Genomic DNA, 25,731 nt, shown 5'->3' with positions numbered 1-25,731 from the left:
GTCCTCGATAAATTGTTAATTATTGAAAGTTTGATGGCTGGATGTAGTTTTATTTGATAGATGCAGACTACTAAATCAAATTGCAGGCCACATAATTTAAGGTAGTTTTCAGATAGGGAAGGTGAAATTTTGGTCAAAAGAGTTGATCAAGTTTCAATATCACTCATACAATTGTTTATCTTCAGCATGGCTAATTAATTAATTATTTGGGTTCCACCAATAATTTCAACTACAATCAATCCTCAAAGATATAATATGCACTTCAGTTTTTTAATTGCCATTTCAATTATAATAAGTTAAGTTTTTTACGTCCTTAGAACTTCACCTAATACACAATAAAACGCAGCCCATAGTTTGGGTAGGTTGGCACAACACTTTTTGTCATTGATATAAAATTAATTTGCTCTCTATTCATTGGCAGAAATTACAAAACCAATAGACTGCTACTAATAAAACATAGAGTGTCCATGTTGCCACATTTATTTTAAATGCTGTCCTTGCCCCTTTTTTGCCCAAAAAAGTGGCTTCAACTTGTGGACCTTGTGATCAGGTATCAAAGTCACCATTTATGCAATATATGTTACTATCAATTATGTGGGATACATAAACTGATATTATATGATGTCACATTAAAGTATCCAACACTTTTTCATTTCCAGCAAATTATTCTTCACACTTTTGGAGATCAATCTGCAATTCAAATAATTTATAAGATTATGCTCAACTCAAATTTTTTTGATATTTTAATATTAGGATGATTAGATGTCAAAGTTGCTGGCTAATACCTATCCAAATGATTAGTGGCTTACGAACAATAGTTAATGCTAGTAATGTTTTTTGGAGTAATCTGATAGGAAAATACTTCAGCAATAATTATGCTACTCAACACTTGGAATTTTGCAAGGTAAAAAACAGTTATTTCATTCATTCAAGAACCTAGGTAAAAATATATTATTAATGAAGAGCAACACAAAGGCTGTCTTCAGAGGGTCACACACACACACACACACACATATATAAGTTATTAATGAAGATTAATACCAGGGTACTAGTCATCCGGTATATCCAGTCTAATGTAGAGATCCCACTTTGCAGTAATAAAATCTCCCACAACTCTGAGCATCTCAAAATTAGCATACCCTGTTGCATACCGGAATTGTTTGGTTCCTCCTACAATTGCCATCTCATTGACATCTTGAGACCCTATGCCTTTTAATTCCACTGTGCTACCACTGTACTCTCCGCTGGTGAAGTGAATACTAACGAGAGTCTCTATGGTGGTGCCATCAAGGGATGCTACTGCACCAATGCCTCGGAGACGACCAACTACTTGGGATTTGATTGAAGCGCTTCGCGTCAAGATATTATCAGCGACGAAAACAGTTCCAAATTGGTTGAAGGCCCAAGTTACGTTGGGGAGACCTGCAACTATGAAAACAGTCTGACCATCTCCGCTTCGAATTTCATGTTCGTACACCGTCAAATGTTTGGACACTATCCTTGATTGTGCCAAGCTTGCTGCCAAAAGCAGGCTGAGAATTTGGAGGGATGCTATGGCTAAACTCTTTGCCATTGTTCTGTTGCAGAAACAGAGGAGGAGAAGAAAGGAAACGAGTAGGTGTGGTGTGAAGTATGAAGCCGATGAGGAGAACTACTTATAAGACCGCAGAGTTGAGGGGAGCACCCCAAACCACAAGTTGGTGTGGTGTGAACTGTGAAGTATAAAACTGATGTTGGCACGAAAAATCTCCGTGCACATAGCGGAAGCAAATCTAACACATATAAAAAATATGTGGGAAGAAGAGGAGAACAAACACTCAATAATTTATTTAACTCAAAACTTAATAATAACAAATACTAAGTCGTAGACTTTCGCTCATGACAATTCACAAATTTCAATTATGAAATTTTCTCTCAAGTCTAATTTCTAGACTCAACTCAACTCTCCAATTCTCTTCTCTTCTACTAATAACTTACTAGACTAGTAGTATTTATAGACTCTAAAACTTTCTAAAACAAATATAATTATAAACCAAAACTTATTCGGAAATTGACTTGAGATTTCCTAATCTAATATGTATACTAAACAAATAAGATACCAAAAGGAATTAGGAAACCAAATACTAAAATAGCTTGGTTTAATTTCCTTCATTGCCTCCCTTAAACTAAGCTCTTGATGTTGTTATCTCCAATGCCATCCCTAGCTTGAATCTCCATGCAAAATTTAGTTGCTGTATAGATGATATGGAATTCCAACTTGTAATTGATCTCTAATTTCATCTTTACGCGCGGTGGTGGACGAAACTTGTACTTCTCAAACAGTTTCTTGGTTTGATCACTCCTGTCAAAAAATTCAAACATATTCACCCATATTCCATTAGATACTCCATAATTTAATTCATCCATGTCACCAAGAAAATCTCCGAAAATTAGAAAATCATAGTTGACGCTACCAATGTTTTTAACATCGCCAGGTTTTCCCTTTACTTTTTCAACTACATCAACTTTAGCATTATCATAACCTTCAATTAATTTGTTTACCTCACAATTGATTTCAATCAAGTCCGTCACTTGTTTTTTTTCTTCGAAAAATTCATCAACCTCGATAAAGTCAACAATTTCTCTATCATCATAATCTTCAACCACATCTTCAATTTGATCAATGATTTCACTTTCTTTCTCAACCACTTGCGAAATTTCTTCTTCAATCACAATTTCTTCAACTTCATGTGTGTCCACAATTACTACAATTTCTTCTTTCTTTGCCTCGTCAAAAACTTCTTTTTCTTCTTCCTCGTCACAAATTTCTTCTCCACCATGGCCATAGGAATTTATTAAAAATTTCCAAGCCTCCTTTGCTGTCTTTACATGTATGAATTTTTTCACTACATGTAACTGGATTTGGGTTTGGAGATAGTATAATACCTTATAGTTCAATTGTCTATTCCTCTCTAATTGTTCAACTGCATCCCTTGATAATTCTGTGCCTTCTATAGGTTCCATGAACCCCTTTTGGATAATATTCAAAACTCCAATATTTTTGAAAAAATTCTTTATCATCAACCTCCAAATCTCAAAATCGTTTTTACCATCAAAGGTAAAAACACTACAACGTGGTAAATAATACGGATCCATATTTTAATTTTACAAACAAGCTCCAAGCCCCAATTTTGCGAATAAACCCCAGGATTAAAACCTAGAACTTTGATACCACTTGTTGGCACGAAAAATTTCCGTGCACATAGCAGAAGCAATCTAACACATATAAAAAATATGTGGGAAGAAGAGGAGAACAAACACTCAATAATTTATTTAACTCAAAAATTTATAGCAACAAATACTAAGTCTTAGCCTTTCGCTCGCGACAACTCACAAATTTCAACTATGAGATTTTCTCTCAAGTCTAATTTCTAGACTCAACTCAACTCTCCACTTTTCTTCTCTTCTACTAAAAACTTACTAGACTAGTAGTATTTATAGACTCTAAAACTTCCTAAAACAAATATAATTATAAACCAAAACTTATTTGGAAATTGACTTGAGATTTCCTAATCTAATATGTATACTAAACAAATAAGATACCAAAAGGAATTAGGAAACCAAATACTAAAATAGCTTGGTTTAATTTCTTTCAACTGAAACACTGCATTTTGATTTTGACTTCCCGAGGATTTTTAGAATATTGAATCAGAGTGTAACGAGAAATCTGATACAGAAATAATGGCTAGATGTCCATTTGTTGACTTTGATCCGCTGTTAATATGTATTTCACTATTTCGTCCTTAGACCCTCTAATATTCACAATTACCTGTCAAGGCTTAATAATTAAGTAGATTTATGTAACTTAGAATAAATAGATTTTCATTTTCTTAAAATTCATCCAAAAAAGGTTTAAAAAATCGAGAGAAGTAAGGTTAACAAAAAAAAAATTGAAATTAACTAGAACAGCACTAAGCTGCTTTATAAATGGTAGTATGTCAAAGGGAAACATATTTATGCACCATCTTTAAAAAACTGTACTATGTAAATTAGTATAAATGGATTTTCATTTTCTTAAAATTCACCAAAAAAAAGTTTAAAAAATCGAGAGAAGTAAGGTTAGCAAAAAAAAAAAAAAAGAAATTAACTAGAACAGCACTAAGCTGCTTTATAAATGGTAGTATGTCAAAGGAAAACATATTTATGCATCATCTTTAAAAAAACTGTACTGTTAGTTAAATCAATGGATGGAAATTTTTGCACATAAAACAATTCGGCACTTAATTGAGACCTTTGATTAAAAAAGCTTCTAGTATGCTCAAATCAATTAAAAGTATGAATTTGCATAATGAAACGTGACATTATTGATTAGGGGTGTCAATTTGATTTTTTGAACCGGAATTTAGCAAGCCCAAATTTCGCTCACAAATTATATGAATTTTTGAGTTTGGGGCTTTTGGGCTTCTGGCTTATATTAAAAGACTCAAACTCAACTCATACTTTTATGTAAGTTTCAGGTTCAAATTGGGCTTGATCCAAACTCATAATTAAATACATAATTATATATAATATATATTTTATAATTATGAATTAATACAAATTTATATATAAATTATTAACATTTTACATCATAATATGTATAATTATAAATTAATACAAATTTATATAAATTGTGAACTAATATAAATTTGTATATAAATTATTAACAGTTTACGTCGTAATATGTATAATTATAAATTATAGATATTATTATACTCCATCCATCCCATTCTATATGTCATCGTCAACTTTGCACATAGTTTAAGAAAATAAATTTTGACTAAGACACATAAGCTACTAAAAAATGTCTTTACACTTGTGCCCTTGAATTAAAATTTAAAATTTTGTAAGTTGAGTTTGTAATTTTAAAAAAGGCACAACTACCTAAAAATAAAGATAGTTTGTAGCACAATTTATTAAGAGAATATGACTTAAATGCTTTACCTTGGGATTTACATTAAGGGTATAATAGAAAAGTTGGATTTCATTTATTTCTATTTTAAATCATGACAAGTATTTTGGGACAAACTAAAATGAAAACCATGACATATAAAATGCGATCAACGGAGTATATATTTCACATATGTAATTATACTCATATATGAGCTGAATTCAAATTAGGTTTAAGCCTAGTAGACCAAGTATTTTGCCATTGCAATGTGAATTATAAGCTTGAGGATTGTGCAGGTACAATGTATTTGGTGCGGTTATATACCGTTGTTTCATTTCTTTTGACATTTAGAGTACACTTATATTTAGTGTAACTTATAGATTAAGTGATTTTTTGTACAATAAGTTGGTTGCATGAGCACAACAAAGTTTTTTTTGATGATGCACAATATTAGGTAAAGCATTTAACAAACATAAAATTGCACGAAAATTCCAAAGTCGCCTGCCCCTAGTTCATATAAGCTGGCATGGTGAGGACTATATATTTAGGGGCAAAGCAACATTGCTTTTGGGGGTTACAATTACAGCCCTTTAATTCATAAAAGCTACAGAACAACTTATAAAAGTTTTGATTGCCCCATTCTTACCTTCCCTTCCCCTTACCTCTGCCTCTTGAAATTTCAATAAGTTGCATCTTGTTCCACTATTGGCACCCTAAAACTATTGAAATTTATTACAATTACCCTCACCATTTCTAAGACAGAACCTTGAAACAAAACATGATGCTATATATATATATATATATATATATATATATATATATATATTTCCTTCCTAATAAATTTTATTGGTGTAATATTTAACTTCTTTATATGTCTAATTATACAAATTACACTATGATTGTTTGACTAATTATACTTTGATTGTAATATTTAACTTCTTTATATGTCATTTGATTGTTTGACTAAATACACTTTGATTGTCTATTCTATATAAACCAGATAAGAGTACGATCATGAGCACATCTTGGAAACATACAATTATGTTACAAACATTGATAAACATTTAGTACTCAAATGTAGAGCTCTGTGCAACGAGCATGGTTAACGTGGACTCACAGATGAAGAGTATGAAAATGAAAAAAATGGGCGATGAAGAACAAGTAAATGTTGAAGAAGAAGAAATATTTACCGTTCATCCAAATTAATCTTGACATATGGGAAAAATAACCAATTAAGTTTTAAAGGTAAAAGAAGTTATTTAGACTTAGATAATGATAATCATTGGAGGCAATCTATAGCGTAGTAGCTATGTCACATTATCGAAAAGATTGGTCAAACAAAAAAAAAAAATATTATTAGACTATATGGCTCTACCGTTGGATTGTCATATTCTCATTTGTTTAAATGTTACGTAGCTATTGAACAGGGTGAGCATGTCAGATTAGTACTATTTATTATTATTGTTTTAAAGTAAATTTGCCAGCTAGTTGTTAGCTTTTACAAAATAAGTTCAAATTAATTAGTTTTGTTTTTAAATCTACTTAAGGCTGTTCTGTGATACATTAATATTAGGGATAATTTCAGAAACCTCCCTCAAGGTTTCTAATAATTTCACCTAGTACCTTTGAGCTTTTCAATATTACACATATCTCCCTTGGCCCTATAAAATGACCATAATAACCTTAACATATTAATATTTTTTCATACAATTAAACAATCCACTCCTAATTTTGTTTATATGAATGCATCACACAATTAGACATTTAATGGAAACAAAAATAAAATTCACTTGTGGAATAACTGATCATATCTAAAACACAACAATAACATATTAAAAATTAATTTTAGCTTTGCTTGGAGGATTTGAAGATGAATAGAAGAAGATGTAAATTGGGTTTAAAAAGGATAGGGCTCGTATTAATACTCCAATATTTAAGGGATAGGATGTTATATTGATGTGGTTATTGAAATTTTTTGTGTTTAACAGTACAAATTTTTTTAATTTCGACTGAGGTTTTAAAATTTAGGGATTGATGGTGGTAATGGTCATTGTGATAATAGTACTAATTTGAAATGTGGTAATATTAAAGGCTTAAAATAGTAGAGATGAGGGTTAAAAATGAGTTTAAGGTTTTGTTTATGCTCCATAGTTTTTGAATAATTTTATAAGAAGGTAAAATGAACTTCATAATTTCATGAGGGTATGTTGGGTTATTCATTCAAAATTTGACTATTAAATAGTTTTTGTTGCCAAATCTATAAGCTCGGGGGAGGTATATGTAATTTTTCAGATCTCAAGGGAACTAGGTGAGATTGTTAAAAACCTCAAGGGAGGTTCCTGAAATTATTCCGTAATATTATGCACATGAATCAGCGGTAATTGGATGTTTGAATACAACTAACACATTTTAGTATTAGTTTACAATTTTGGTTGTGGTTTCGTACAGGTCTTTACAAGTTATGAGAACTCAAATTCATGCCATTAAAATTACTTAGTTCACATACCAGGAATCTTAATTCTAAGTTGACAAGTAGACATATCATTTAAAATTAAAGTCCTCGATAAATTGTTAATTATTGAAAGTTTGATGGCTGGATGTAGTTTTATTTGATAGATGCAGACTACTAAATCAAATTGCAGGCCACATAATTTAAGGTAGTTTTCAGATAGGGAAGGTGAAATTTTGGTCAAAAGAGTTGATCAAGTTTCAATATCACTCATACAATTGTTTATCTTCAGCATGGCTAATTAATTAATTATTTGGGTTCCACCAATAATTTCAACTACAATCAATCCTCAAAGATATAATATGCACTTCAGTTTTTTAATTGCCATTTCAATTATAATAAGTTAAGTTTTTTACGTCCTTAGAACTTCACCTAATACACAATAAAACGCAGCCCATAGTTTGGGTAGGTTGGCACAACACTTTTTGTCATTGATATAAAATTAATTTGCTCTCTATTCATTGGCAGAAATTACAAAACCAATAGACTGCTACTAATAAAACATAGAGTGTCCATGTTGCCACATTTATTTTAAATGCTGTCCTTGCCCCTTTTTTGCCCAAAAAAGTGGCTTCAACTTGTGGACCTTGTGATCAGGTATCAAAGTCACCATTTATGCAATATATGTTACTATCAATTATGTGGGATACATAAACTGATATTATATGATGTCACATTAAAGTATCAAACACTTTTTCATTTCCAGCAAATTCTTCTTCACACTTTTGGAGATCAATCTGCAATTCAAATAATTTATAAGATTAAGCTCAACTCAAATTTTTTTGATATTTTAATATTAGGATGATTAGATGTCAAAGTTGCTGGCTAATACCTATCCAAATGATTAGTGGCTTACGTACAATAGTTAATGCTAGTAATTTTTTTGGAGTAATCTGATGGGAAAATACTTCAGCAATAATTATGCTACTCAACACTTGGAATTTTGCAAGATAAAAAACAGTTATTTCATTCATTCAAGACCCTAGGTAAAAAAATATTATTAATGAAGAGCAACACAAAGGCTGTCTTCAGGGGTCACACACACACACACACACACACACACACACACACACACACACACACACACACATATATATATATATATATATATAAGTTATTAGTGAAGATTAATACCAGGGTAGTCATCCGGCATATCCAGTCTAATGTAGAGATCCCACTTTGCAGTAATAAAATCTCCTACAGCTCTGACCGTCTCAAAAGTAGTATACCCTGTTGCGTACTGGAATTGTTTGGTTCCTCCTACAATTGCCATTTCATTGACATCTTGAGAACCTATGCCTTTCAATTCCACTGTGCTACCACTGTACTCTCCGCTGGTGAAGTGAATACTTGCCAGAGTCTCTATGGTGGTGCCATCAAGGGATGCTACTGCACCATGCCTTGGAAACGACCAACCAGTGCGGATTTGAATGAAGCGCTTCTTGTCAAGATATTATCAGCGACGAAAACAGTTCCAAATTGGTTGAAGGCCCAAGTTACGTTGGGGAGACCTGCCACTATGAAAACAGTCTGACCATCTCCGCTTCGAATTTCATGTTCGTACACCGTCAAATGTTTGGACACTATCCTTGATTGTGCCAAGCTTGCTACCAAGAGCAGGCTGAGAATTTGGAGGGATGCTATGGCTAAACTCTTTGCCATTGTTTTGTTACAGAAACAGAGGAGGAGAAGAAAGAAGGAAACGAGTTGGTGTGGTGTGAAGCATGAAGCCGACGAGGAGAAGTATTTATAAGACCGCAGAGTTGAGGGGAAACCACCACAACCCACAAGTTGGTGTGGTATGAAGTATAAAACTGAAAAACTGCATTTTCACTTCCCGAGGATTTTTAGAATATTGAATCAGAGTGTAACGTGAAGTTTGATACAGAAATAATGGCAAGACGTCCATTTGTTGACTTTGATCCGCTGTTAATATGTATTTCACTATTTCGTCCTTAGACACTCTAATATTCACAATTACCTGTCAAGGCTCAATAATTAAGTAGATTTATGTAACTTAGTATAAATAGATTTTCATTTTCTTAAAATTCATCCAAAAGAAGTTTAAAAAGTCGAGAGAAGTAAGGTTAACAAAAGAAAATGAAATTAACTAGAACAGCACTAAGCTGCATTATAAATGGTAGTATGTGAAAGGGAAACATATTTATGCATCATTTTTAAAAAACTGTACTATGTAACTTAGTATAAATGGATTTTCATTTTCTTAAAATTCACCCAAAAAAAAGTTTAAAAAATCGTGAGAAGTAAGGTTAGCAAACAAAAAATGAAATTAACTAGAACAGCACTAAGCTGCTTTATAAATGGTAGTATGTCAAAGGAAAACATATTTATGCATCATCTTTAAAAACAGTAGTTAAATCAATGGATGGAAATTTTTGCACATAAAACAATTCGGCACTTAATTGAGACCTTTGATTAAAAAAGCTTCTAGGATGCGTAAATCAATTAAAAGTATGAATTTGCAGAATGAAATGTGACAATATTGATTAGGGGTGTCAATTTGATTTTTTGAACCGGAATTTAGCAAGCCCAAATTTGGCTCACAAATTTTATGAATTTTTGAATTTGGGGCTTTTGGGCTTCAGGCTCATATTAAAAGACTCAAACTCTGCTCACACTGTTATATGAGTTTCAGGTTCAAATTGGGTTTGGTCCAAACTCATAATTATATATAATATATATTATATAATTATGAATTAATACAAATCTATATATAAATTATTAACATTTTACATCAAAATATGTATAATTATAAATTAATACAAATTTATATAAATTATGAATTAATACAAATTTATATAAATTATGAATTAATATACATTTATATATAAATTATTAACAGTTTACATCGTAATATGTATAATTATAAATTGTAGATATTATTATACTCGGTCCATCCCATTCTATATGTCATAGTCAACTTTGCACATAGTTTAAGAAAATAAATTTTGACTAAGACACACATAAGCTACTAAAAAATGCCTTTACACTTGTGCCCTTCAATTAAAATTTAAAATTTGTAATTTGAGTTTGAAATTTTAAAAAAAAGGCACAACTACCTAAAAATAAAGATAGTTTGTAGCACAATTTATTAAGAGAATATGACTTAAATGCTTTACCTTGGGACTTATATTAAGGGTATAATAGAAAAGTTGGATTTCATTTATTTTATTTTAAATCATGACAAGTATTTTGGGACAAACTAAAATGAAAACCATGACATATAAAATGCGACCAACGAAGGATATATTTTACATATATAATTATACTCATGTATGGGCTGAGTTCTAATTAAGCTTAAGTCTAGTATGGCCCAAACTTGACTCACATTTAGTTTGGACCCAATATTTAAAGCTAACCTTTGATCCGCTCAATTAAAGTTTAGGTTCAATGAACATTTTTTGTTCGAATGGACCAACCAAGTTCGGTTAGGCTCGATCCCATTGACATTCCTAATATTGATATACTTAAGTTCAAAGCCATATATATTTGAGTGTAGACGATGAACAATCATCAACTTTTTACAAATTAGAGAATAGGCTAGCTAAAAATTTAGAAACTTTAGTTTTATCCTATAATTGCATACCCTCAAAAATTATAGATTGCCTTTTTCTCTATACGCTGCTTGACTAAAAATTCAAGTCTTTAGATCTTATAATCAAAACTAAATACATGTTCACAATTAAAAATAAGTACAAGTACATGTTCACGATAAAAGATTAATATAGAAAGATGGGGTTTATCATGCCAAATATTTTGTTGAAAGCGAGATACATAAACAAATATATTTCAAGGAAAATGAGTCTTTGGTTTAATGATATAACAAACAAGATTGAGACTTCAAAAATTAGAAATTATATTCGAAACTCTTGAATTTGAATATATTCTAACTGTATGTGTTGCTGTTCATTGGAAAATAGGGGTCACAATGTTGCATTACTTGAGTATACGTCCATAGTCATTATATTTTTTTTTATAAAATTACAGTAGCTAAATAATTAGGCTAATTATTTGTAGTCTAACTGCTTCTCCAACATGTGTTAAAAAAATCATTAATTTATTAAGAATACAAATAATTGATACAAATTTGTAGTAGTATTAATTTTTAGAAAAATCATTCAAAACATCCCCCACATTTTGGAAAATGACTTTTTTCGTCCCACACTTTTAAAAGTGTAATTTTACATCCTTTACAAAATTACATTGATCAAAATTTGTCCCTAACTATGTTTCCGACTAGTTTTTGGTTGGAATTCACCATGTACTTAGCATGTGATCATTTTTTAGAGTTAAAATTGTCAAATCAAATTTTACATAATTTGATTCGTATTCCCTCGCATTTAATAAAATGAATTGTTTTGTCTTTACATTTCATAAATTAAAATTTTTCGTCTCTCACATTTCACAAAATGAATTTTTTCATCTCTCATTGATAATGTGTACGAATAGGTTTTTTTAAACCCATGTATATATCTGTCTGATTTCACCTGGACAGTACGAATAGCATGCCATATATTTCTATTTGTAGTTGTACACATGCTATTAAATAGATATATACAGGGATTTAAAAGTAACAAATTTGCTTTAAACCCATGTATATATCTATTTGATTTCACCATGCGAACCTATTCAATATTTATAACCTTTTCTCTTTGGTAATAATTCATTTATTGAGTTGTATAATAAGGCAATTTAATTATTGGGTCCTAACTCGAATTTTATAGTTATGTTAACAAATTGCAGTTTAAATCTGAAGTTTCTACTCACCATCTTTAAGACTAACAGTTGAATTACTTATCTTGTGATTGTCTTATAATTTGAAAGTACCAATTACTTACTTCTTTTTGTTATACTTTTCCTATGTTTATTTTTTCTGTCCAAACTTAATTCAATATAGCATCAGGCAAAATCAAATAGAGATATATTACATGTTATTTGTATTATTAAGGTGAAATTAAATAGGTATGTACATGGGTTAAAAAAAAAACTATTTGCACACATGGTCAATTAGGGAAGAAAAAATTCATTTTATAAAATGTGAGAGACAAAAAAATCCAACTTGTGAAATGTAAGGGACGAAAAAATTTATTTTGTGAAATGTGAGAGACAAAAAAATTTATTTTGTAAAATGTAAGGGACTGTGAATCGGATTATGTAAAATTTGATTTGACAATTTTGCCCTTAAAAAGAGATCACATGCAAGGTACATAGTGGATTTTGACAAAAAACTTATCGAAAACCTAGATAGGGACCAAATTTGACCAATGTGAATTTATAAGGGACGTAAAATTATATTTTTAAAAGTGAGGGACGGAAAAAGTCATTTTGCAAAATGTAATGGACGTTTTGAATGATTTTTCCTTAAATTTTATATGGTAAATAAATAAAAATATTACATTTATGAAAAAAGGGGATCCTTTATATTGATTAAGTGGTACAAAGAACAACTATAATGATATCTAGACAATTCATATTTTACGTGGTATAGAGAAAGAAAATTAGGGCACAATCTTGCCTTAGATTTGTGTCTTCTATTTTAGAAGTAGAGCATATGTCGAGAAAAGATCTAACAACAGTCACACCAAATTATTCGAAAGTATTACAAACCATACTGTTTTATTGATAAAGTAAAGTTGACTAAATGCCAAGTACCTCAAGAAACATACAGCTCACACCATACATCTTGATAATTAAAACATGGAGAAATTCTTGACCTGATGACCTACAGGACCCAGGGCCAGGTTTATTGATAGGATACTGATATATATATATATATATGTCAGTTATTAATACTGAGCAATACTAGGGTAGTCATCCTGTAAGTCCTGTGTAATGTGGAGGTCCAACTTATAAACATTATGCCCAGTTGCATTTACAACCGGGGTACCCGTAAAGGTCATGTACCCTGTTGCATACCGGAAATGTTTGGTTCCTCCTACAATTGCAACTTCACTAACTTGCTGGTCCTGATTGATAACTCCTTTAATTTCCACAGTGCTACCATTGTACTTTCCGTGTTCAAGGAAGTGCACACTTGCCAAGGCCTCTATGGCGAAGCCATCAAGGGATGCTACCCCAACAACGCCATGCAAATGACCAACTGTCGGGGAGTGGAATGAGATGGTTTCTTTCAAGATATTTGTGCCGATGAAAAGAGTTCCAAATTGTAAAAAGCCCCATTTTACGTCGGGGAGTCCTGCAACAGGGTAAATAGTCTGCTTGTGCTCAGCAGTTGGACCTTTAAATTCATGGTCGTACAGCGTCAAATGTGTGTACACTTTCTTTGATTGGGCCAAGCTTGCTAGTAAAAGCACGCTGAGAATTTGAAGGGATGCAATAGCTAAGCTCTTTGCCATTGTTTTGTTACAGAAACGAAGGAGGAGAAGAAAGAAGGAAACAAGTTGGAGTGGTGTGAAGTATATAGCTGCTGAGGAGGACTATTTATAGGACCGCCGTTGAGGGGAACACAACGATTTCGCGGTATTCCGAGCCGCCCAGATGGGGCCATTGGATCAGCGGTTTCTTTGTTTGAAGAAACAAGCGATGATACAATGGAGGCCAGATCCGGAAGTGAAGGCTGAAAAGCCACATTTTGACTTCCTGAGAATTTTAGAATATTGAATCAGAGTGCAAACATGAAGTTGATGCAGAAATAATGGCTAGATGTGCACCTGTCGACTTTGGCCCGCTGTTAATATATGTTTCATTATTTCGTCCTTAGACCCTATACTATTCACAATTACCTCAACCAGGGCTTAATAATTATATAAATTTATGGAACTCAGTATAAATAGATTATCATTTCCTTAAAATTCATACAAAAACAAAAGTTTTAAAAATCTAGAGTAGTATGGCTGACCAAAAAATGTGAATTAACTAGAAGAGCACTAAGCTGCTTTATGAATGGTAGTATGACAAAAATAAAAATATTTATCCATTTACTTTGAAATGGTACTGTTAGTTAAGTCGACGGATGGAAAATTTTGCACATAAAACAATTCGGCACTTAATTGAGATGTTTAATTAAAAAAACTTCGGGTATGCTTAAAATCATTAAAGGTATGAATCTGCAAAATAAAATGCAACAATATTGATGTACTTGAGTTCGAAGCCTTGTAAATCTCAGGTTGGACAATGACCATTACCAACTTTTTACTAAAAGTTAGCGAATAGGCTAGCTAAAATTTTAGAAACTTTATTATTCTATAATTGCATACCCTCAAAATTATAGATTGTATTTTTCTCTATACATTGCTTGGCAAAATTTCAAGTCTTTGAATCTTATAATCAAAACTAAATACATGTTCAAAATTAAAAACAAGTACAGCTTAGAAATAGAAAACTTTCAGGTTTCATTTTGAATTCATCTTTGAACTATTGAATACAGAACTTTTCATTTTAACTGCTATCAAAGCAATTGCATGCCCCAACCTCAAGGTCCAAGCTTCATCAATCTATACAGTTAACATATTGAGGCATCAATAAATCTTGGGGTACGTAATATACTCTAAAACTACACTCATTGTGACGGGTGTTTACTATAAGTGCAAGTTTAATTCCGAATTATACCCGTTTTTTCTGCAAGTATACAGGCCAAAAGCGTAGTATTGGGTATGTATCGGGTCGATCCCACGAGGAGCAATTAGAACAATTATTAGATACTAATTTACTCTATTATTTAGACTCACAATAAATTTGAGCAGAAAATTCAGAATTTAATTCAACTACAAAAATTCTTAACTAGATAAATGCAATTCACAATAGGAGTAGAATTCACTAAGTATTAAGATCTAGGAATGTAGATTCCACATATAATACAAAAGATCTAAAACGAATGAATTTAACACTTGTTACTACTCTTGTTTAACCAAGGATTCATTTTCAATAATACCAAAATCACATTCTCATGATAATAATGGGTTAAAACAGATTAGTTTTCCCTAATCTCTTGGTAAATACTAATTCTGTTTTGTGCACACAGGAAATGTAAATTTCATCCACTTGAATGTATTTCTATTCTCATGAATATACTACTCAAGCTCTACTTATGTCATTCCATTATTTTTACCATTTCTCAATGAGTAAAAACAACTACAAACCTGCTATTGATGATCAAACAACAACAAGTAATCCAACATACACAAGTAGATAGGTTAATATATACAAGATATAACAAGTATAAATCACAATCACTTCATATCACTTGACCATAAGTTTCATCTACTCCCTAGATTAAGGAAATTAGCTACTCATGAATAATGAAACACTCAGAACTTCATTAATGCAAATCATCATGAATTACAAATACAAAAAGAGTAAAGAAAGTCTTAGCCAAGATATGGTGAAGCCTTCCAAAAAATCTCCTTTGTCTTGAACTTAGATGATTACAAGATGAAACCTCAATTGCCCCTTGCAAGTACCTAGCTAGAGAGAATATGTTTTTCTGTAAGAAGCTAAGCTACGTATGGCTCAGGCTTCTCCTCTGTGTTTCTGCATAAAAGGTGGGAGAAATTCCATTCCTCTCACTTCATAATTTCCTCCACTCAGATTTTGTAAAAAGAAGTCAAAGATATGATATTTCCTTTTGTCCATACTCATTTGGTCTTCTCTTTTGTTGCAGAAGCATGTGCCACCGATTTCTGTCCCTCAAAATAGCTGGAAAGTAGTCTGAACACAAGAGGAATGGCTGAGCAAATTGCAAATTTTCGGCTACAAAACGCGCCTACACAAAACGCGGCATAAACTCGCGTTTTGTATACTCGCGTTTTCACTCTGCCCTTATTTCAACTGCAATTTTCTCCATGATGAAGACCGAACTGGCTTTTGTGCAAAACACAAAAGTTGTAGCCCTTTGAGTTAGCTTTCCAATGCTATAAAAATCACCCAAATCGAAGTTGTACAGCCTGAGATATGGTCGAAATACTATCACCTGGTCAAACCTCTGTTTCCAATTCCGACCACAGAGTGCAGCTTCTGTATTCCGACTTTTTGTCCATGAAAATGGCAGAATTGGATTTCGATGTCTTCATACGAATTGTAGGTCTCTTTCTTAGCTTTAAAATGGTATAAAGATCACCTTAATCCGATAAGTGTAGCTCCAGATATGGTCAAAATACCGAAGAGTGTCAACACTGATTTGTATTGCATTTCCTTACTTGAACGTTTTTCACTTCATTCTTCTGGTTATCACTTGAATTCATCACCAAATTTCTATTTTCATCTCATTTGACATCCTTTGGTGATTGAATCATCATTCCTGCATAAAAATGAAGTTTTTACCATTAAAATCACTAAAAATGCAATATTATCCACTTTTACCAAAAATATATAATTTTACCAAAAACCTCTTTATTTTATTTATAAAACTAAACAATCAACTCAAAATTAACTAATAAAATGCACTTAAAAATACGTAAAATAAACTCTTATCAAATACCCCCACACTTGAATCATTGCTTGTCCTCAAGCAATATAAAATTCCAACCATCAATGATCCAAAAATCTGAAAATAAACATATGTAGTATTTCAACTCCGTTTCCTTAAATCAAGGTAAATAACCCTTATGTGATCTTTTAATTAACCTTAAGTACTCATCATATCAAGCAAAGAGGAGCTAAATATACCATAATTTTTATCAATTCAACTCAATTTCTTATTTTTATCCAATTTCGCAAGCAAGCAACTCCTATAGTCAATAAAGATGCTAACTAATCTCATGATCAACTTCTTATTTTTCTTTTAAAGAGGGATTTATTTTACTTACTCATCTCTCTCTTTTTTTTTTATATATTTTAAGGGTTAAATATTACTTAAGTTGTGAAAAATGCCTTTTGACGCGAAGATCAACATTTTTAGATGAAGATCCCCGGTTACTCAACATTTCACATACTTAAGTTACTTTTCATACTCTTAATTTAAGTACCGTTTTACGCGAAAATCGACATTTGTAAATGAAGACTCCCGTTTACTAAGTACAAAAACCATTGGAGTAGAATAAACCCTTTTTTTTTTAATATATATATATATATAATAAATTCCCTCTAAGAATAATCATGAGAAAAGTATGACACTTATTGACCATATTAATTTCTTATCTTATAAAATCAGATAAAAAGAAGCATTTTCATCAAATATGCAAAATGTAGGTATAATTTTCTCCACTTTACTAGATATACTTTCCTATAGATGTAAAAATTATAATCACATAAAAATCATTTCCAAATTCCATGAGAAAAGAAATTTCAAAACCACATATACTTATTTTAAAAGGATAAGTGACAAAATTTTATTTATTTTATTATGGTTAATAACATATATATATGTATAAGGTTTTGGAAAAATTTTGACAGAGTCTCCCCTTAAAAGTGGACTAAACTCCCTGCCAGCAACCACAAGAAACACAATTTTAAGCACAAGAATTATATCAAACACAACTAAATCCACAAGTACCACACATATTTCTCCCCCACACTTAAATTACACATTGTCCTCAATGTGTAGGGAAAGAAAAGAAAAGAAACAAAAGAAAGGAACAAGTGACTCCCCAAGTGATATGGCTGCGGTCCAGTGAAGCCTTGAATGATGAGCCATCGACCGCTCAACCATCTACAGTCAACGATCTACTAGTTACTGCCACAAGTTCCAATATTCAAAATAAGGAATGTAAGTTAACATTTTTCAAACAAAAGATAAAAATAACACGCAAACAAGCAAACAAAAGAAAAGCCAGCCAAAGGGCAGCCTCAATCATCCTCTTCATCGTCATCTTCATCATCATTGACGGGAGGTGGATGTACGCCTAGATGATGTTCAATGTGGTCTAGGCGAGTATCCAGTCGGGCTAAATGATGGTCGATGTCGTCCAAGCGACCGAAAAGCCGCTGCCAATTGGTTTGTGGCGGAGGAGGAGGTGGTGCTGAAGTAGATGTTCCAGCTTCATCGCGACCATGTCTAGCCTTCTGTCGCCGCTCCTGAACAGGACGTGGAACGTTCCCCGTGCCAATACCAAGGCGGCGAAGAGTAGTGATAGTCATCTCAGCACGTGGAGGAACATTCTCCCGCCTCATACCTTCCAATCGAACCTCAAAACGGGTGAAGATTAAAGTCAGTAGACGAGGAAATGAAAGTTTGAAGGAAGTTGTCTTACGCCTCGCCGTAGACCTAATGTGGCTGATGATGATGTTCGGCAATGAAATTCGAGCATACGGGGAAGTTCGGTTGTGGAACATGTAATCAAGGAAGTAAATATCGCTCTTGCGAACCTCCGTATGCCCCGTCTTCTTTGGGATGACATTGTGAGCCATCATGTAAATGATAAGCCGATGACGAGGTTCGAAGACATTCGCCAAAATGGTCTCCTTCCTTGTAGAGCGAAAAGGTTGGTACTCAAGACCAAACCTGGCCATGGCCAGCGAGGGATCCCACCTCCTATTCGGGGGAACAAACTCCTTCTTCAAATCTACTGGACGGCCGTCATCCATACACCCCAAAATAGCGGCCAAATCTTGACATGACAAGTTGATTCTTCTTCCACGTACCCAGGACTCAACCATTTCTCCACTATGACGCGCCTTACTCTCAATGTTAGCGTAAAACTCGCGCACCAAGTCGGGGTAGTAATGGTTTGGTAGGGTGAGAATCGGCGCCCATCCCAACTGAGCAAAAGCTTCTGAGATGTTATACATCATCTCAACTGTTGGGTTGACATGCATCTCAAATAGGAACTCCAAGTTAGCATGCTCCTCATGCCATTCTTGATTCCTGCGACTATTGAACCTAGCACCGTCAAATACCGATCTACCCGCTCCACGGGAGGTGCCCTCACCAGGCTGTCGGTTAACTGGTGGAGGAGAAGGTGAATTCTCCTCCTCAGTCACCTCCATCTCCTCATTAACCTCCCTCTCCTCACTACTAGAGGATGAAAGTACCGCTCTTCTTCCCCTTGGCATAGTACCTAAAAGAAAATGTTGCAATTAACCACATGTATTTAGACACAATGCACAATTTGGCAATGAATATCCTAAAATGATCCAAATAATCTCTAATGTGTCCTTACAAGTGACAATTCGTCAATAACTAATGTAAAAGACCGGATCAAGAAGAAGCCATAATTTATGCCAAAAATTTCTCAAAATCACCAATTGAAACAAGATATTGAATAATTATAACCCAATCAGTGAAATTAACAACAATTATGATTATAACTATTTAAACTTAACAATAAAAATATACTTATAGCTATAATCATGTTTAAGCAAAAATTAAACCAATTAACTCACCAAATCAACCAAATTATTCACTATACACAATGCACATGCTCAAACATCACCAACTAGCCATTCTTAACCATAATTAAACATCACCAATGGCTCAAAAACATCCTAACTTCATTTGTCAATTTCCTTCAAATATAGCAATTATGAATTTATAAAGCAATAATGACCAACAAATTGCTACATTTAAACTCATAAACATACTTAAACAATCTCAATGAGCATGAATAAATTCAAAAACAGTCAAATACATCATCAAATTGTCGACATTAAAAGATGTCAGATAGCTCAGGATAAAAAATATGACTTTCAAAAATCAAAAGATTCGATGAAGAAACTTACCTCAATCACGTAGAAGGATGTTTGGTGATGCTAAAAATGCAAAAAGCCCTATGAAACAACCTCCAATTGACCTCCAATTGAAGAAATTAGAGTTGAAGAACCCTAACCTTCAATCCTTCAAAAACTGAATTTGAGGTGTTTTTCTTGATTTTAATCAGTTAAAAAGGTTGTATGAAGCTCAAAAGGTGTTGGGTGGATGTTTTCTAGCAAGATTATGCAACAAAATGGAAGATTTGTGAGTTGGGTAGAAGAGAAAAAGAAAAACGCGCCTGGAAAATTAAGAACAGAGGCAGAAATGAAGCTGAAATCGCGTTTCTGAAGCCTATATAGGGACACAGAAAACGCGACTAGAAACGCGCCTTCAACTCGCGTTTCTAAAGTCGCGTTTTATGTACAAATCTTGCAGGATACAAAACGCGGCTGTGTTATAAAACGCGACTTTTAGTCGCGTATTTGAAGTCGCGTTTTTGGATTATGATCCAGGCTTGAAAACGCGATTTAGCTGATAAACGCGACTTGGTGTCGCGTTTTTTAAGCGCGTTTTCTTCAGTCTCGTTGCAGAATTTGAAACGCGCTTTGATGAAAACGCGATTCATAAGCGCGTTTTCATGCTTGGTGCGTTTTCTTCTGCAATTTTTTTGCAGAAAATGAACTTTGAAAAATTACCATTGGTACCCCAATCACTCAAAATGCATCATGGATCATTTGTTTCCAAATCTTATCAATGTGCGCACATGTAAAATGATAACAACATGCATTTTACCCCTTTATAATGAATCAAAAACACCTTTAACACAAATCGAGGGGTTGAGTTGCTTGATCAAAGTTTGCCCTTTTCACCTCAAATGGTCATTCTTGCTTCCATTTGCCAACCCTATAACACAAAAACAACAAATTAACTAAAACACTTATTTAAGTCTAAAAATCACAAAAAAATTAACACAAATAACATAAACATTGGGTTGCCTCCCAATTAGCGCTTTTGTTTATAGTCGTTTGCTCGACTCACATATTAGGGTTCTTAAATTGAAGAGGGTTCACCCAAAAGACATATAAGCCCCTTGGGTACGATTTCACCTGCCAAGTAGGGTTTTAATCGTTGTCCATTGACCTTAAACCTTTCATTTCTTGAATTTGCCACTTCAACCGCTCCATAGGGAAATACTTGAGTGACTTCAAATGGTCCAGACCACCTTGATTTCAATTTTCCTGGAAATAACTTCAGGCGTGAATTGAATAAAAGCACTTTTTGCCCTACCTGAAATTGTTTAGGAATAATGTGCTTGTCATGCCAATATTTGATCTTTTCTTTATAAATTTTGGCATTTTCGTATGCATGTAACCGGTGTTCCTCCAATTCACTCAGCTCAAGTAATCTCCTTCCACCTGCAAGATTAAAATCCATATTAATTGCTTTAATAGCCCAATAAGCTTTATGTTCAATCTCTACAGGTAAGTGACAAGATTTTCCATAGACTAAACGATACGGCGACATCCCTAAAGGAGTCTTAAATGCCGTTCGGTAAGCCCATAGTGTGCCATCTAGCTTTGTAGCCCAATCCTTGCGTGATTTATTCACAGTTTTTTCCAAAATGAGCTTTATCTCACGATTAGCTAGCTCCGCTTGTCCATTGGCTTGAGGATGGTACGGGAGTGATGTCTTGTGCCTACAGCCATATTTAAACAATAAGGAATCCAGTTGTTTGTTACAAAAATGTTTTCCTTCATCACTTATTATGGCCTTAGGTATACCAAATCTACTGAAAATATTCTTTTTAAGGAATCTAAGTACAATCTTAGAGTCATTAGTAGGTGAAGCGATTGCTTCTACCCATTTAGAAACATAATCCACTGCTACTAAGATGTACTTATTATTAAAAGAACTAGGAAATGGTCCCATAAAGTCTATACCCCATATATCAAATAATTCAACTTCTAAGAAGGTAGTTAGGGGCATTTCATTCTTTCGAGATATATTTCCAGTTCTTTGGCATGCATCACAACTTTTAACATATTCCCGAACATCTCGGTACATAGTTGGCCAATAAAACCCTGATTGCCATACCTTTGCCACAGTTTTTGAAGTGCTAAAATGACCACCTGTTTCAAGGTTATGACAATGATATAAAATATTATGTACCTCATTTTCGGGAATACATCTACGTACCATACCATCGGCACAATGCTTATACAGCAATGGTTCCTCCCAAAAGTAACTTTTGACATCATGTAAGAATTTCTTCTTTTGATGGTAATTAATTCCCCTTGGAATCTCTCCACTTACCAAAAAATTAGCAATATCAGCATACCATGGAGAATTGATAATTGCTAGGACAAACTCATCCGGAAAATTCTCTTGAATAGGAACTTGATCCTTGATTGGAATATATTCTAGGCGTGATAGATGATCCGCTACTAGATTCTCCGTTCCCTTTTTGTCTTTTATCTCCACATCAAATTCCTGCAATAAAAGAATCCACCGAATTAGTCTTGGTTTTGCATCTTTTTTATGTAACAAATATTTAAGAGCTGCATGGTCCGTATATATAATAACTTTAGATCCTACTAAATAAGATCTAAATTTATCCAAAGCAAATATCACTGCCAATAGCTCTTTTTCTGTAGTTGCATAATTGAGTTGTGCCTCATTTAGCAACTTGCTAGCATAGTAAATGACGTGCAACCGTCCTTCCTTCTTTTGTCCCAAAACTGCTCCAACCGCATAATCACTTGCATCACACATCAATTCAAATGGTAGTGACCAATCGGGCGAAGTTATAATTGGGGCCGTAATCAATTCCTTCTTCAACCTTTCAAATGCAACCAAACAATTGTCATCAAATTGAAAAGGGGTATCTTTACATAATAAGTCACATAATGGCTTTACTATTTTAGAAAAATCTTTAATAAAACGTCTATAAAAGCCAGCATGTCCTAAAAAACTCCTTATCCCCTTGACATTGCTTGGGGGTGGCAATTTTTCGATAACTTCTATTTTGGCTTGATCCACCTCAATTCCCTTGGAGGAAATCTTGTGTCCTAAGACAATTCCTTCTTTTACCATAAAATGGCATTTCTCCCAATTCAGCACAAGATTTGTTTTCTCGCATCTCTGCAAAATCAATTCCAAATTATGAAGACAATGGTCAAAAGATGAACCATACACAGAAAAATCATCCATAAATATCTCCATAATTTTCTCAATATAATCAGAAAAAATAGCCATCATGCATCGTTGAAAAGTTGCAGGAGCATTGCATAAACCAAATGGCATTCTTCTAAAGGCAAAAGTGCCATAAGGACATGTAAATGTAGTCTTCTCTTGATCCTCTGGAGCTATAGCTATTTGATTATATCCTGAAAAACCATCAAGAAAACAGTAAAATTCATATCCAGCTATTCGCTCCAATAATTGATCAAGAAATGGTAGGGGAAAGTGATCTTTTCTTGTTACCGTATTTAACTTACGATAATCAATACACACTCTCCACCCTACCACAAGTCTAGATGGAATTAATTCATCATTTTTACCCACGATTGTAGTCATTCCACCTTTCTTTGGTACCACATGAATTGGACTAATCCAAACACTATCGGAGATAGGAAAAACTATACCTGCGTCAAGCCATTTAAGAATTTCATTTCTTACCACCTCTTTCATGTTTGGATTGAGTCTTCTTTGTGTTTCCACCACTGGTTTGCAACCGTCCTCCAATAGAATGCGATGCATGCATATAGAAGGACTTATACCTTTAATGTCTGAAATTGTCCATCCAATTGCCTTCTTACGCCTTCTTAGAACTCTTAACAATTTTGCACACTGCTCATCATCAAGGTCAGCACTAACAATTACAGGTAAAGTTTTATTTTCTCCAAGAAATTCATACCTTAGATGAGTCGGAAGTGGCTTGAGCTCTAACTTTGGAGGTTCAATTTCTGAAGGTTGTGAAAACCCTTTTCTTTGGCCAAGACTTTCATACAAATTTCCCCTTTTATAAGGTGCTTGAAAATCCAAGTACTTGGCCAATTCTTCAATTTCTTCACAAACATCTTCTTGCTTACCTAAACTCATTAAACAATACTCAAGAGGATCTAAGTCCAAGTTGACTTGACTCATCTCTTGGGTTAGTTTATCAATTGTGCCAATAGAATAAGCATGATCGGTAAAAGAAGGGTATTTTCCCATTTCATGCAAATTAAACTCTACCTCTTCTTCACCTACTTGAAACTTCAACTTGCCATTTTTAACATCAATAATAGTACCTGCAGTAGCTAAAAATGGTCTACCAAGAATAATTGGCATAGATACATCTTCTTCCATATCTAACACCACAAAATCCACTGGAATGATAAATTTTTGAACTTTTATCAATACATTCTCCAACACTCCCAATGGATATCTAATAGACCGATCCGCTAGTTGCAAAGTAATATTAGTGCGTTTAAACTCATGCAAACCCAATTGTCTAGCCACCGTTAAAGGTATTAATGATACACTAGCACCAAGATCACACAATGCCTTAGAAAAATCAACGTTACCTATGGTGCAAGGTATAGAAAAACTCCCCGGATCCTTCAACTTCGGTGGTAGCTTGTTTTGAATAATTGCACTACATTCCTCCGTTAATGCTATTGTTTCGCAGTCTTCCAACTTTCTTTTTCTAGTCATGATTTCCTTGAGAAATTTCGCATAAGACGGAATCTGCAAAATAGCATCAGCAAAAGGAATGTTAATGTGCAATTGTTTGAAAAGTTTAACAAATTTTTCAAAATCTTTATCAAACTTATTTTGCTTTAATCTTTGTGGAAATGGAACCGCAGGAGGTATTGGAATGGTAGCGGAAGATGATGGTTGATTTTCTCTTGATTTCTCCCGGCTATTTTCTTCCACTATCGCCTCTTGGTTCCTCTGCTTTTCTTCTTGTTTTTCATTCTCATCTTTCTCAACTTCCATCATTGGAGGATCTTCTAATTGCTTACCACTACGAAGAGTAATGGCTTTGACATGCTCCTTAGGATTTACCTCCGTTTTGCTAGGTAATTCTCCTTGATTACGATTATTCAAAGAACTAGCAATTTGACCAATTTGGACCTCTACATTCCTGTACATTGTAGTGAGTTGGTCCAATCTTCCTTCTACTCGCTCAAATCTGTCTGAAGTAACTTTTGCGAGTTTTTCCACTGCCATTTCCCAACCAGGTTTAGTTTCAGCTTGTTGTTGCCTTGATTGAAATCCCGGTGGATTGGCTGGCCTTGGTTGATTCCCTTGATCCTTCCATCCAAAGTTTGGATGATTTCTCCACCCCGGATTGTAAGTATTCGAGTAGTGGTTATTTTGAGCATTACGATTGTAATTATTGACGAATTGTACCTGCTCAGAATCAACACATTCATTAGTATCATGTTCACCTCCACATATAGAACAACATGCTGCATGTGCATTAGATGAACTTGGACTAACTCCACCTTGTCTATTTAGCAACTTCATCACATTATTCATTTGAGCACTCAGCATATTGAGAGTGTCCATTTCTATCATACCTGCGTGACGTCTTGTATTACCTCTCTCATTGGCCCATTGGTAGTTATTTGCTGCCATTTCTTCTATCAAATTATGAGCTTCTTGGGGTGATTTACCCATTAAAGCTCCACCTGCAGCTGCATCGATTATAGTTTT

The 25,731-nt window shown here is 33.6% G+C and overlaps 3 protein-coding genes across 3 annotated transcripts; all 3 read right to left on the bottom strand.

Annotated features, from left to right (window-relative positions):
- Window positions 1-1,048: 1,048 nt before the first annotated feature.
- On the bottom strand, window positions 1,049-1,573 carry LOC113689398 (dirigent protein 2-like). The gene has a single exon (XM_027207175.1). It carries the CDS (start codon window positions 1,571-1,573, stop codon window positions 1,049-1,051), a length of 525 nt encoding a protein of 174 aa, XP_027062976.1.
- Window positions 1,574-13,225: 11,652 nt separating this feature from the next.
- Window positions 13,226-13,795, bottom strand: LOC113689396 (dirigent protein 2-like). Its single transcript, XM_027207174.1, has one exon. The coding sequence runs from the start codon at window positions 13,793-13,795 to the stop codon at window positions 13,226-13,228; it is 570 nt and encodes a 189-aa protein (XP_027062975.1).
- Window positions 13,796-18,182: 4,387 nt separating this feature from the next.
- Window positions 18,183-25,584, bottom strand: LOC140007320 (uncharacterized). Its single transcript, XM_072050050.1, has 4 exons — window positions 24,664-25,584; window positions 22,195-23,763; window positions 21,132-21,714; window positions 18,183-19,393 (listed from the first exon to the last, which is right to left on the bottom strand). The coding sequence occupies exons 1-4, from the start codon at window positions 25,582-25,584 to the stop codon at window positions 18,183-18,185; spliced, it is 4,284 nt and encodes a 1,427-aa protein (XP_071906151.1).
- Between the last annotated feature and the right edge of the window lie 147 nt (window positions 25,585-25,731).

Source organism: Coffea arabica, chromosome 5c (genome assembly GCF_036785885.1).
Source record: "Coffea arabica cultivar ET-39 chromosome 5c, Coffea Arabica ET-39 HiFi, whole genome shotgun sequence".
NCBI lineage: Eukaryota > Viridiplantae > Streptophyta > Magnoliopsida > Gentianales > Rubiaceae > Coffea > Coffea arabica.
This window is presented reverse-complemented; position numbering and strand designations above follow the sequence as displayed.

Excerpts from the sequence above, each read along its gene's own strand:
- LOC113689398 (XM_027207175.1), bottom strand. The coding sequence starts at position 1,573 with ATGGCAAAGAGTTTAGCCATAGCATCCCTCCAAATTCTCAGCCTGCTT.
- LOC113689396 (XM_027207174.1), bottom strand. The coding sequence starts at position 13,795 with ATGGCAAAGAGCTTAGCTATTGCATCCCTTCAAATTCTCAGCGTGCTT.
- LOC140007320 (XM_072050050.1), bottom strand. The coding sequence starts at position 25,584 with ATGGACACTCTCAATATGCTGAGTGCTCAAATGAATAATGTGATGAAG. Across the intron at positions 23,764-24,663 it reads CATTAACGGAGGAATGTAGT|GACGGTTGCAAACCAGTGGT; the intron begins GCAATTATTCAA and ends ATTCTATTGGAG. Across the intron at positions 19,394-21,131 it reads ATTAAAACCCTACTTGGCAG|GTACTATGCCAAGGGGAAGA; the intron begins GTGAAATCGTAC and ends ATTTTCTTTTAG.